The sequence below is a fragment of the Leuresthes tenuis genome, unplaced genomic scaffold, assembly GCF_036924035.1.
Source record: "Leuresthes tenuis unplaced genomic scaffold, fLeuTen1.0.hap1 SCAF_1, whole genome shotgun sequence".
In the NCBI taxonomy this organism is placed as follows: domain Eukaryota; kingdom Metazoa; phylum Chordata; class Actinopteri; order Atheriniformes; family Atherinopsidae; genus Leuresthes; species Leuresthes tenuis.
In genome coordinates, this window is record NW_027325355.1 from 13,798,773 (window position 1) to 13,812,392 (window position 13,620).

A 13,620-nucleotide genomic window follows, 5' to 3' on the forward strand; every position below is an offset into this window, starting at 1 on the left:
TGGAGTAGTAGAGATGAAAATTAAAGTCCATTCATGTGGGTTTTTTTTTAATGTTGCCATATTCCCCATTATGCTCCTTGTGTTTTGTCTGTGCTCTTTGTGGCTCATCTCAATAGCAACACATTAGACAATGTAAAAATCAAGTGGCAGAGAAACAAAAATAAGTAAATGATGTCTCGCTCATTTGCAAGCTGTCTAAAGTCAGTAAAGTAAAAGAGAAAATATAGGATCACACATTCAAAACATTAACAAAGTGCCAGAAAAGTGCCCTTGCTTTAAATTCAAACACAAAAACATCATGCCTAAAAGAACATGTGACTCACGTGATCATTAGTTTGTGACAACATTCATGCTAAATATAGGTTGGATCAGAGGTAGCAACCCATGCAGCCACAGCAAATCTCTAAAAATATGGTCTTAATCCATAAAGGGGGGCTGCTCTGAAAAAAAACATGCAGTGGGTAGAAAGCAAAGTCACAGTTTTCAGGAGCTCTGAATAGAAATGAGGAAATTGCACAACTGTATCCTCGCCTAATGTCTATAAGAAATGTTTACAATATCAACGCTGATATTCCAAAGTTCTGATGCTTGTTAAACAGAAATCAAACTACACAGCAATAAGACGAGTCAAAGGAAAGTGTGGCCAAAGCAAAGTAAAGATGGGAAAAACATCATCATGAAAAACTTAAATATATATAAAATAGGAGTGAAAGAAAATGTAGCATGAACATTTGAGTGAAATGGAATGTAATTTTACTAGGTGGGTCAAAAACGGATATAATGTTGTGCATGTGAGAGTTTTCTTTACAATTTGGGGTTTCTGGTCAGTCTTTTTTTTTTTTTTTAGTGGAATCCAGGAAATAAAAAAAAACCCATGTGTGCTATAATGGCATTGAAAATGTTCTTCCTCTGTAGAGGCTGAACATGCTCCCATAGTAGTCGCTGCCGACAGAAACACTTTCCTCTGACCCCTGCACGGGCCGTGCCAGGTTAGCGTGAGACGCACGAATGAGCGGTTCCACACCCAGGTGACGGACAGGCTGGGGTCCCTCAGTAGGACCCCCGCCATAGGCTTGCCTGGCTGGGTTTGTGGGGTCCAAATGGGGCCCTGGAGGGCGAGAACCCAGAGTGCGGAGCTCTCGCTCCACCACAGGGTCATAGGTGCCGGGGAGAGTGGCCCTGCGATCTGTAGCATCTGGATTATATTCCATCATCCTTCCTCCCTCACCTGTGAAGAAAGACATGCTGAATTAAAACTTAATGTCTGAAATGTTTTGGTTTTATTCTTTTTTTTTAAAACCAAAAAAATTATTTCATGATTTAGCAGATTTGTTTGGGACTTCTCATTCACTTCTCCACACTGTAACAATGGGGTCCACTGTTTAGAATTGTGAATCATAAACCATGAGCTTTAAGGCACGACACACGACAATATGTAAGTGTTTTCAGTAGGGCTGTCATAGCATTAATCGCGATGAAAAAATGAACGCTTTCATTTTTTTTTTATCGCGGTTAATCGCAGCCTTAGCAATTGGCTTAATAAATAGGAATAAAGTCACAAAGAGTTCACAGTTCTGAATCTGATGTGTCTAATGACTGCAGTTTTTCATTAATTTAACTGTCATTAGGCCCTGTTCTGTTTGTCGTTTGTTGTCTACTACCTCTTCAGTTTTAGAACCACATTGTTTGTTTTTGAACTAAACATATCAAGTGGGTCTACAATGCACTTTTTTATTTGAAAGAAGAAAGAAAAGGCATTTTTTCTTTGTCTTTATTTGATTCTAACTATATTTTTAATAGAGATTAATCCTGAGTTAACTATGGAAATAAATGTGATTAATCGCGATTAAAAAAATTAATCGTTTGACAGACCTAGTTTTCATTCATTAACTGTCAATGATTACAATGATTGTATTTAAAGAACAATAACAACAATAATAACGAGTATAAATGAAAACATAAATAAATAAATTTGAGGAAAACATCAAAGTCTGCAGTCACTGTTAAAAAGCCTTATGGCTGTGGGGACAAAGGACCTCCTGAACCTCTCAGTCCTGCAGCTGCAGTGAGATGAGCCTCTCACTGGAAGTTTTATGTTCTCCAAAACAGAATATAATTTCCTCCTCATCCGTTGCTCCACCACAGCACTGCGAGGGTCTAGCCTTCTGCTTACTACAGAACCGGCCTTTTTCACCAGTTTGTCCATGCGCCTACAGTTTTTGCCTGTAGTGCAACTCCCTCAGCAGACAAAAGCATAGAACAATGCACTCTCACTGACAGTGTTGGCTTCTATGTTGGCAGACCACTCCAGTTTGTTATCCAGCACCACCCTCAGGTATTTGCAGGTCTGAACAGTCTCCATCTCCCCACCATCAATGCAGCCTGACTAGTATAGAGTTTTAGATCTCCTGAAGTCCACCACCAGCTCTTTGGTCTTGGTTGAGTTCAGAAAACAGTTATTTTTGGTCCAGCCATTGAAGGACTCCAAAAGGTCCCTGTACTGTGTATTAAAGTCTCTTTTCAGAAGCATTGTATTTTATTCCATTACTGATTGAATGTGCACAAAATATAGAAAAAATACTTCCTTACAATGTCCTACTGAAAAAATATGAAAGTAATGCTTTTTAATTAACTGTGAGATGAGAGGGACTTGACTCCTGAGCTGGTAGAAAATGATACTGGCAAAAAGGAGTGCAGGATCATCACTAAGAAAGAAAAGGGGGTAAGACAGATTAAACTGTCTATTGATTGCTTGAAGAAAGGAATCGGAACAGAAAAAAAAGGGCTATGTGTAAAGAAAGCCACCCCCCCATCACAAATCAGGTAATGATGGGCATTTTAGTGATGAGCAACAGAGGCAGGAATGCTTTAGCAGCAAAAAGAAAGAGCTGTCAGCATCTTCGGTTGACGAAGAAAACCCTGAAACAGCGATGGAGACGAGGATATAAAGTCAGACTGCATGACAGATTGCGTGAAATGATTCTGACTCAGCGTTACCATCAGAAAGCCCATTATATCAGTTTTACCCTTTTTCAGAGGGGACAGATAGAAATATATTGCACATTTCACATCGAGCTTGAGAATTCATTTCTCATTGAGGTTAGGCAACGTGATATTTGAAACTAATACATTAGTGTCTCATTACACTCATTTCCACAGGGTCCAAACAAGCCCTGGGTGTAAAGAGACCACACTGAATTAGTGAATCAGCTGGGGGGAAAAACAAATCTGATTTCTGTCTTTGCTTGCATGCAAATGAGGCATCCAGCTTGTTGCATGAAGAAAACAAACAATGCATCGTCTCATTTCTTCCTCTGTTTGATAACCCTTTTTCTATGGATGGCTGGTTAGGAGTAGATTGTAAGGGCATGCAGGTTCTGTGATGCCAATGCAAGAACCTCACTTCAGAATGGCGATAAATGCTCTCTCTGGAACTACTCTTATCTAACATTGAGAGGAAAAGTCTCATTAGACCATCGTGGGGTTAGTATTTGCCACCAAATGAAAAACTTTTGCTTTTGCTGTTCAGACACTTACTTTAAGAGATTGAGAGGTTGATATGAAATATCATATAAAAACTTTATTCAACCATAAGATGTACGCAGGTCAAAAACTGTTAATGACCTAATTTGTTCTGTAACCATCAGTCTATTTACAGCTAATTTAATAATATGTCTGACAACTTGTTTTAGCTGTATAATCAAGCGAAATACCCAATATAAACTAAAATATCTCTGTTTTCATCTAAATACTGGAGTGGCAAACTGAATCAATTTTGTTATTCTGTTTGATAAGGCACAAAATTGTTATGGTCGTGTCATATTATCTCTGATTACAACTTTCAGACCAAATTATGACCGCATACATGTTTATGCTTTCATGTGTAAAATGATTATTTCAGTCAAGAAAGAAATGAAACAGGTTGTCAGTTTGTAGTCTGAGAGCTGTGTTAGATTGCTTGAACAAGGGCAATCTGTCCTCCTTTTTTAATTACAATATGCATCACGTCAACTCTGTTGAACTAATTTGGAGGTGAGGACTAAAAAAAAGAACAGACTATAAGAGCTACTGCTGTAGGTCTAAACTCAAAATGTAACCTGTGATCTAGTTTTAAGTTTGTGAATTTTCGACAAAAATGCGTTTTCTATCATCATTTCTATATATTCCTGTTAAATGCACACGCTATGTTGTTCATGCAATGCTTATTGGAGTTCTGTTTTGTCCAACCAATGGTCAAAATCACAGCCTTCATTAAAAAATTATAATAAAACGGCCGAAATAGCGGCCGTATCTAGGTTGATCAGCACAGCTCCACTGTAGCTGTTTTTTAATATTCTAATTTTATTCAACTCGGAAAGGGACAAGCACGCAATACAGTGGAATAAAATGACGGCGTTCATAAAAGTCTGATGTATCGAGCAGAAACAGTCTTTCAAGTTGATTCCCAGTGGAGCCACACAGTGAGAGCCAGACCTGCGACAGGTTCCCTGCTGGAAACTAGGGCAGTGTGTCACAGTGGCATCACACCATGAGGGATTAATGTGTTCTTGCATATCGGATTTCACCCAGCACACATCATCAGCCAAGTTGATAACACCCCACATTAAATCCATCAATCCGCACTGATGTGTAATTTAGTTTTTTTGGCAGCAGCGCTGGTGGTGCGGTAAATCGTACAGAATATGACATCATAAATTAGATTTAGGGAGCCACTAAACATGCAAATTCTGCTCTCAGGGCCACCCTTTGCAAGTACTGCCTGCTTGCGGAAATAAAAGTTAGATCATTTTAACAAAAAAATTAACTGAAATGTCAGACGTCTAATCTAAGAAATTTCCAGATGATTTTATATTAAATACCTGAGGGGCCTCTCCTGCCAGCCTTATCTTGGTGCCTCCCAGTCCCTTCTTTGGTTTCCATCTGAGGTTCTGTGGTCTCATCTTCTGTGGTCTCTGAGTCTGAAAGAGGGAGAAGAAAAACAACAATAAGTAACACAGAAAAGGCCGTTACGGATGAAAATCCAGTAGAAAATTTGAGGTGGGGGATAAGAGGAAGACGCACAGGTAAAAGGTGGGATTTGCCTGGCAACACGGGTTTTGAATCCCTGAAAAAAGGCACAGGGAGCCCCCCCCCCCTATGCCCGGAGTGAAATAAACAAATAAAAACTTACGCATAACATGCAGCGAGCTGTGGTTTCTAAAAAATACATGGCTCATACCTAAAGAGGAGCACAGCTGCTCTTCCCTGAGGCTCAGATCAGTTTCAATCGGGTAACAAAACAGCGTTAGGAATTTACAAGCTTATATAGAATAGGGCCAAGTCAAAAGTCAAGAAAAAAAAAAGGGGGGGCGGGGGGGGTTCCCATCCATGTCCAATCCATGTTCAAAATTAGAAGAAGAGTACTGATGAGTCAAACAATGTGAACTGATACAAGTAAAGTAAAGAAAATGCAAGTTCTTAAAACATGCCACCGATAAACGGGAGACACAGGTCACAGGAAACAAAACTTAAACCATAACCTAATCGTTCCCATCAAGACCACCACAGGACAAAGGCTCTTGATTTGTTTTAAAAATTAAAAAACAAGGACACAAACATGATAGAAGTGCGGGGGGTTGGGGGGGCAAGCTTATCTTAAATTGCAGGACAAGCTTATCTTAAATATTAAAAAGGACACTGAAGGCCTGAGGGAGACACAAACCACAGACAGGGGTCAAAATAAACTGCCTGAAACCACATTTGCGGCTGAGATCACATTACATCAAGCAGGGCGAGCAGATGAAGTCAGGGACAGATGGACTGACAGAGGATGGATAGGTGGAAGGAAAGGAAAAAAAAAAAAAGGCGGTAGATGATTGAAGACCGGCAGGTTTACCATAGCTTTGCTTTCGGCAGGAGCGGAAAACTTCGCTTCCATAGTGGCAGCAAGAGAGGGCAGACGGGAGAGCACCGTTACTATGGAAACCAGCATCTCTCTCACCCACACGACCAATCCTCTTCGTACCCATTAGAGTCTAAAATCACCAGCCAAACTGCTGGGCGGCTGACCGATATGTTTACTGGTTAGAGAGCCCGGGATGGAGGGTGACGACAACCGCAAAACAGGTTGCACCTCATTGCGCCTCAGATCAAGTCAGATCCTTAGTAGATAATTCCAGAAGGTCTGCCTAATGATACGAGAGCGACTGTAACATGAACAATCACCATTAACTCAGCAGACTGCTAGTGGCTTGTGTGGGTTTCTGTTGGTGTGGGTATGTGGGTATGTGGATCCACCCATCTGTATCAAATGAAGTTAAACAGCGTGCACAGAGAGCTAGGAAAATAGAGAGTAGTGTAATTTCGAGGGGATATTATGTCAAAGCGTAAAGCTTGAACAGTAATGTAAATAGGAGTTATGTACAACAAGTATCTGCTTGAGCTAAATTGCAAGATATACTACCATAAACTACTTATACAAAGAGGCACGGTAACAAAAGCCGCTTTCGATCTGAGCTTTTAAACAGTAAAACATACAAATAAAGTCAATTAAATCAAACAAATGATATCCCAAGCTGAAAAAAAAAGAAAAAAGAACCAACAGAAACAGAGAGAAAGGACTGAAAGGAACAAACAGTTACAGAAGCTTAGATTCGTAACTGGAAAAAAAATAATAAACTGAACATGCTGATATCGAGTAGAAAAGAATCGGTGTCAAGCTCACACTGACAACACACCATGGGTAAATCTGCCAAATGTCCGTGCGGAATGCCCAGTTCTCTGAAACAGAGATACAAGAGTGAAATGAATTATTCAACAGCAATTACGGCCAGAGATCCTTTGTTTTCACAGAGAACGCTGAAGTGCAAACTGCAAAGCTTCCACTTAGCCTGAAGCTGCTGTCACATCGCTCATCCTAAGCATTAAACTGTGGGATTTGTAGCTACATCTCTCACTTTGAACGCGCCAAAGTTGTATTTCTGGACACGTGGCAATAAAATCTGTGATTCTTGAAATCCTTTTCTTTCTTTTTTTTTTCTGGTGAATTTGAAGCTCACCCTCTTCAGATCTGATTTTAGTAAAAACCTATTTGGTTGGGCCTGAAGTTAAGATTTTGTCCCATTGGTCACAGGCTGGTTTAAAAGAGAAGACAATACTGTATATATGATTAGGAAGAAAAAAAAAAACATTCAAAACAATTCACTTCTGAGCTTTCAAATGGTCGCACCACAGTAAAACGAAAAAGGTTTCAAATGTATGGCATTCTACAAGCTTTTTCACTCTTTTGAGCGAACGTCTGTGCTGATAAAGCGGCGGATAAAACTGGTTATCGCCAGTCTGTCAATAAGGACCACGGAAAAGCTTCTCCAAATGACTCATGGCTTTGCAGCAGATGGAAAGGAAAAGAAGCGAAACTGAAAATGACTCATTTTGCCCTCGCATTAGTTGCTCACTCCCCCATTGGTCGACGCTTTTGTGTCAGGGAATTTGATTAACAGCTGGCTGGTGGCGACTGCTGTTTGACAGACCCCCCCTCCCTATAAACTGCCATTGTTGTCGTGATCCTCACTGTCGTGCCCTCAAGGCAATCATATCAGCAAAACTCAGCCTCCAACAGCATCCTTTAGAAATTCTGGATTTAGCATATTCTCATAATTCAAATCCTACCGGCATTATTCTGACAAATCTGCTGCTGGAAGCTATGAGGCCCGTCTCAAGGGTTTGGGGTTTATGTAGAACTGTAAAAAAAAAAGAAAAAAAAAAAGAAGTGAAGCAGCCGTCAGAAATCCGCGTCAATCCTTTGCTTCGCTCACTTTGTGGCCTGTGTGAGACGCTGGCCCGATTCTCATGTCTCCACGGAGCGTAGCCTACTGACACACTTTTCAATCTGCCCTGAATTTGCGAAACCCGTTAAATGAATTACTTATTATACAACAAAACTATTACGAAGGCCAGGTCATAATGCATATTTCATGACACAGAATGTGCACAATGTTGCAGAGAGTACATTTGGACTAAGATTAAGTATTAGACTAAGAAATGATTTCCTTCTCTTAAAGTATATTGAGATCTTTTCTACATGACAGCCAGAGCCTTTTTGGGGCTGATTTTCTGTTTTTTCGGTCGTCCTAATTTGTCTTTTATATTTAACAACTATTAGACAACAAAATGGAAAAACAGCAAGCGTGGTTATTATCCCTAATTTTGTTCTTTAATAATATTTTCTGCAGAGTTAAGGGATAAACACCGTTCATCTGTTCCTACCAAAGTCACTTCAATCCCTGCTGTTTATTTTACTGCTGCTTCCTATTAATTAAGTGTCATTAGGTAAAGGGTGTGGCATCTCAGTCCAATATGTAGAAAAGAAATATGGGTGTCTATGAAAAACAACGTAAATCTAGCTGAATAGCACCACCCCCTGTGCACATTTTTTTCCCCGGTATGGAGGCAAACTTACCTGGAATCTCTTTTTGGACCAGATTTTCTTCATCTTCAAACGGTGCTTCCTGTCAAGCAAAGATTACCTGTGGCACGAGCTCACAAAAACATCCCAACAACCTGGAGAAAAAGCTCGGGGGGTGTGGTGTGAAGACGAAACAACAGCAAAAAAAAAAAAAAGAAGAAGAAAAAATCAAAATTGAAAACAGGATTCGGCTCCCCTTTTTCGTGCGTAGGTGTGTTTACTCTCCAGTCTGGCAGAAGGACGAGAAGAAAGAGATTGACTGGGAAACGGAAAACGCAAATAAGCCAAAGCCAGGTGTCTTTGTGTCTGAGTGTGTATCCGCTGATGTGAAGAGCGTCCCTCTCTGACGTAAAGGCTGCTTTTAGAGGGGTAATTCTCTGCCGCTTTCTCTGTCTCCCCCTGTGCCCATTCTCCCTCAATCAAGAGCGCTCTCAAATCTAGTGGGGGTGGGGGGGTGGGACGTCTAAGCAAAAGGGGTGTGTTGTTCTTGATTGCAATGGTGAAAGAGGAGAATAAGAGGAGGAGGAGGTTGAAAATCAGAGAAAGAAAACAAGAGTGTTGACGCTTTTTTTTTTTTGTTGGGCAGCGGGGAGCAAAGATGGGAGAGACAGAAAAGCGAGACCGATGCAAGGAGGGAGTCAGAGGGAGAAGAAAGAGGGATGCAGACAAAGAAGAGAGATGACAGACCCGAGAATGCACGCAAAGAGACAGGATGTGGTAAGAGGATTCACAGATGAAGAGGCACATTACGGGAGAAATGAGTAGAGAAAATGGAAACATCTGGACATAAAAGAGAAAACATGAAAACAACAACAAAAAAAAACATCTCCTCATGCCATAATTACATCGTATTTTGTATTTATCACTGTATCCTTCTCCCTGTTGTCCTAGCAGCCGTCAGCAAAACCCCGAAGCCATCAAATATTCATCTTCTATATTTCATGTTACCTTTAACCAGTGAAAGGATTGTGGCCTCGGGCAGTTGAAGGCTATTTAAACTACAGGAAACAAACTGCTCCAACTGGATTACAATGCAACACGTTATGCATTTCAATTGAACAGCAAACAGCATAGATATAGGCTTATCATTTAGAGAACAAATTGTGTATCGCAGTCAACTTTCCAAAAAAATACAATATCCATATCGCATGAATTCATTGTTTTACCTGCTTGGTAGATGTGGGACTAGCTGCAAATGAATATATCCACTGTTTCCACATTGCTTCCTACCATTTGCACATTTCTGCTCGGATTTAATGGCAGTAACTTTTTATATTCAACCGGCGGCATTTCGATCCCATGCACTGTTATTACAGGCAAATGGAAACGCCTCACTGTGGTCATAATTAGGTTTTAAGCTAAAGGGAAACAGGAAAGTAAAAAAAAAACAGGCATTGATGCTGCTAATCTAACAGGCACCAAAAAAAAAAGATTTCATGTTCGACAATCTGTGAAAAAAACCAACTGATTATTGTAATATCCAGGAGCACTTTATGCACACATGCAGTGGCGTGCACGGGGGTGGGGGGGCCCTTGTGGCTAAAGTGCACTCTCGGGAGCCAAAATGCGTGCTAAAGTGGCCTCTTCGGAGCCAAAAGGTGTGCTAAAGTGCCCGCTTGGGTGCCAAAATGCGTGCTAAAGTGCCCTCTTCGGAGCCAAAAGGTGTGCTAAAGTGCCCTCATGGGAGCCAAAACACATACTAAAGTGTCCTCCTGGGAGCCAAAAGGTGTGCTAAAGTGCCCTCTTAGGAGACAAAACGCATGCTAAAGTGCCCTCTTGGGAGCCAAAACACGTGCTAAATTGCCCTCTTAGGAGCCAAAATGTGTGCTAAAGTGCCCTCTTAGGAGACAAAACGCGTGCTAAAGTGCCCTCTTAGGAGCCAAAATGTGTGCTAAAGTGCCCTCTTGGGAGCCAAAACGCGTGCTAAAGTGCCCTCTTAGGAGCCAAAAAGGTGTGCTAAAGTGCCCTCTTGGGAGCCAAAACGCGTGCTAACCTGCCCTCAAGTGTCCTCCAGGGGGCCAAAATGCGTGCTAAAGTGCCCTCTTGGGAGCCAAAACGCATGCTAAAGTGGCCTCTTGGGAGCCAACATGCGTGCTAAAGTGCCCTCTTCGGAACCAAAAGGTGTGCTAAAGTGCCCTCATGGGAGCCAAAACACATACTAAAGTGTCCTCCTGGGAGCCAAAAGGTGTGCTAAAGTGCCCTCTTAGGAGACAAAACGCGTGCTAAAGTGCCCTCTTGGGAGCCAAAACACGTGCTAAATTGCCCTCTTAGGAGCCAAAATGTGTGCTAAAGTGCCCTCTTAGGAGACAAAACGCGTGCTAAAGTGCCCTCTTAGGAGCCAAAATGTGTGCTAAAGTGCCCTCTTGGGAGCCAAAACGCGTGCTAAAGTGCCCTCTTAGGAGCCAAAAAGGTGTGCTAAAGTGCCCTCTTGGGAGCCAAAACGCGTGCTAACCTGCCCTCAAGTGTCCTCCAGGGGGCCAAAATGCGTGCTAAAGTGCCCTCTTGGGAGCCAAAACGCATGCTAAAGTGGCCTCTTGGGAGCCAACATGCGTGCTAAAGTGCCCTCTTGGTAGCCAAAACATGTGCTAAAGTGCCCTCTTGGTAGCCAAAACATGTGCTAAAGTGCCCTCTTGGGAGCCAAAACGCGTGCTAACCTGCCCTCAAGTGTCATCCAGGGAGCCAAAACACGTGCTAAAGTGCCCTCTACAGTGGTGAGGACACGCTATACTTGCCCTTTTTTTTTCTTTCCGTCCCTGCCATTCAAAAGGTCTGTGCACGCCACTGGATACATGTTTGCTGTACAGAATGGAGCAAAAGTCTCTCAGTTCTTTAAAGAAAGACAACATATGGATTGTTTTGCACATGCATGCTTTTATTGAGCATTTAAGCTTTATGCACTGAAAAAGAAGACTCATCGAAGAGTTCATTCACTAGGCTGAACAGCCTTTCAGAGCGACCGGCTGGCAATTGAACGTAACGAATCAGCTGAAAAAAGCACGGTACGACAGGTCTCTTTCACTTAAAGCCAATTTCATAAAACCGTGTCCTCTGATATGTCTGACAATATTGAAAAAAATCTTAAAAAAGAAACAAAGGGACATGTAACACGCTTCCTGCCATCTACCTGCCACCTTCAGTCTCTCTCTGATACTTGCCTTGACACATTAACTGTTCTTTCAGGCATTTCCTTTCTCCGCACACCACCTCCATCATATTTATCTAAAAATAACAAGCAGACCCAGATTTTATTGTCCAACCATCCACAGCCTTTAGCCACGTAGCGGCAAAGATTTCCAGTCTTGACTGCTGAACAGTGTATTCTTTAGGGTTGTAAAAGAAGGCCCGTTTCTGTTTATTGCCTTGTAAATGTGCAATCAATGTAAGATTTACTTCTGCTGTGAATCAGGAATTGATCAGTGAATGCGCATCTTGACTCGACTCATTAGTTTCTTCCTCCCCATTTTTAAGATGATTATCACCCAGCAATAAGAAATATTCTCTCCCCCAAAGCATCTACAAATAGATTCCACTTTGAATATTCTTTTTTTATATATATATTTCAAATCATCTCAAACCTAAATGCAGTGCATTACAGTTATTTTAACAAACTTTCAACTATTCACCCCCTCCCGCCTCGCAATCCACCTCCATCCATCAGAGGCCAGCAGAAAGTGAAGCAATCAATACGATGCTTTATGCGTGATATGGGATACACCCCCAAGAAACATTTCAAACACCACCAGATCGATAAGCCCATCATAACACCAGATTCCATGACCATCATCCAATGAAAGGTCAGATTCAGTGGCAAGCAGTCAATTTTATGCTGCTTCAAAGCCTCTCTCACAAGAGTTTATCTTACACTCGTGAAAACCCACAGCTAACCAGCTTCAGCCGGTTTCTGGCTGCAACTTTATAGAATGCAAGCCATTTAGAAAAGATCATTTGATTTAGTCTGTGCATGTCACATATCATTCTCTGAATCTGGTTTCTGTGAGGGCTCAGGGTGCAACACTGATGCGCCGCTTCGACCTACAGTACACACAGACTTGGACATAACCCAGTCCTGGTTTGTATCCGATAACACCTATCAGACATATTATAAATAAATTTGATTATGAGTCAGCCCGCTGTGTGGATGTAATATCAGCTTTCTGCAATGTCAACCCACGTGGAGAATTCAGGCAATGAACGAGCATTAAAAGACTTTGGACAGGTGCAGTTTGGAGCAGGCTACAGTTTAATTAGCTTAAAACAACAAGAGAGAAAGCAGACTTCACGGAAACACATTGATTTTGTGACAGAGACTGCTTTCCTTGATGAACGCCTTCCAGGCATACAGCTTTATCAGCAGCAACTCCAGCATAATCTCTGTGCGACAGAAAACAGATTCTGCTGCCGTTACATCACACCGTGTCTGTATTTCAGCGCTAACTAAGCCTGGCCACAGCAACACATTCTAGAACACGCGTGTTTTGATCAAGTTGGTCTGATAAAAGTAGGCGTTGTGACTGCGAGGTGATTGGCTTGAGGGACGTCTAAGGAAAACCTATCCATGATTGGGGGCTTAAGCTTAAGCCCACCAGTCGTGCTGCATAGTACAGACACAAGAAAACATGCAGTGAAAAGAGAAGTCAGCACCACGGCTGCAAGTGGCAGACCGGAGAGGTGGAGCTAATTGGCACATTCGCAGATTTCAGGGTATCAAATGAGGCCGATGTGAAATGATCTAAGCCATTTCGAGGCATAAAGATACTGTTTTTGTGAAAAAGATTCCACATATGCCAGAAGAGTATGTGCATACTTGGGTGCTGTCTGCTCACTTAAAGCATCCATCAAGCTTTGCCAGGTTCTACAAAGCACTTAACAATGAGATTCTCACACACCCATTGACACACACAATAAGAGCTTTGTATTATATACTTGCACTAAACAAACGTAAAGCAGTTTTTCGTACAAATAAAGCTTATTGTAGTCATATATATAGTCATAGCACTTTCTTTCTTATACAATCAGATAGCAATTGGCAAGATTGAACCACCAAGCTTTGGACAGGGATTCCCAAACATTTATCATTCCCCTGTTTTAATCTGACAAATCCTAGTGATTTGGCCTTACTTAGAAGTCTTAAATATAGGGCTTCTGTGTCATGCAAGCCACACTTTGAGGGAATTTTG

The 13,620-nt window shown here is 41.6% G+C and overlaps 1 protein-coding gene across 1 annotated transcript in view; it reads right to left on the reverse strand.

The window, feature by feature from the left end:
• The window catches only part of spega (striated muscle enriched protein kinase a), a 52,698-nt gene that overhangs the window by 29,968 nt on the left and 9,110 nt on the right, over positions 1–13,620 (reverse strand). The window contains exons 3-4 of the mRNA XM_072379321.1: positions 4,860–4,958; positions 1,078–1,228 (exon numbers count right to left, since the gene is read on the reverse strand). Coding sequence (XP_072235422.1) covers positions 1,078–1,228; positions 4,860–4,958 — 250 coding nt within the window. The remainder of the gene's footprint in view (positions 1–1,077; positions 1,229–4,859; positions 4,959–13,620) is intronic.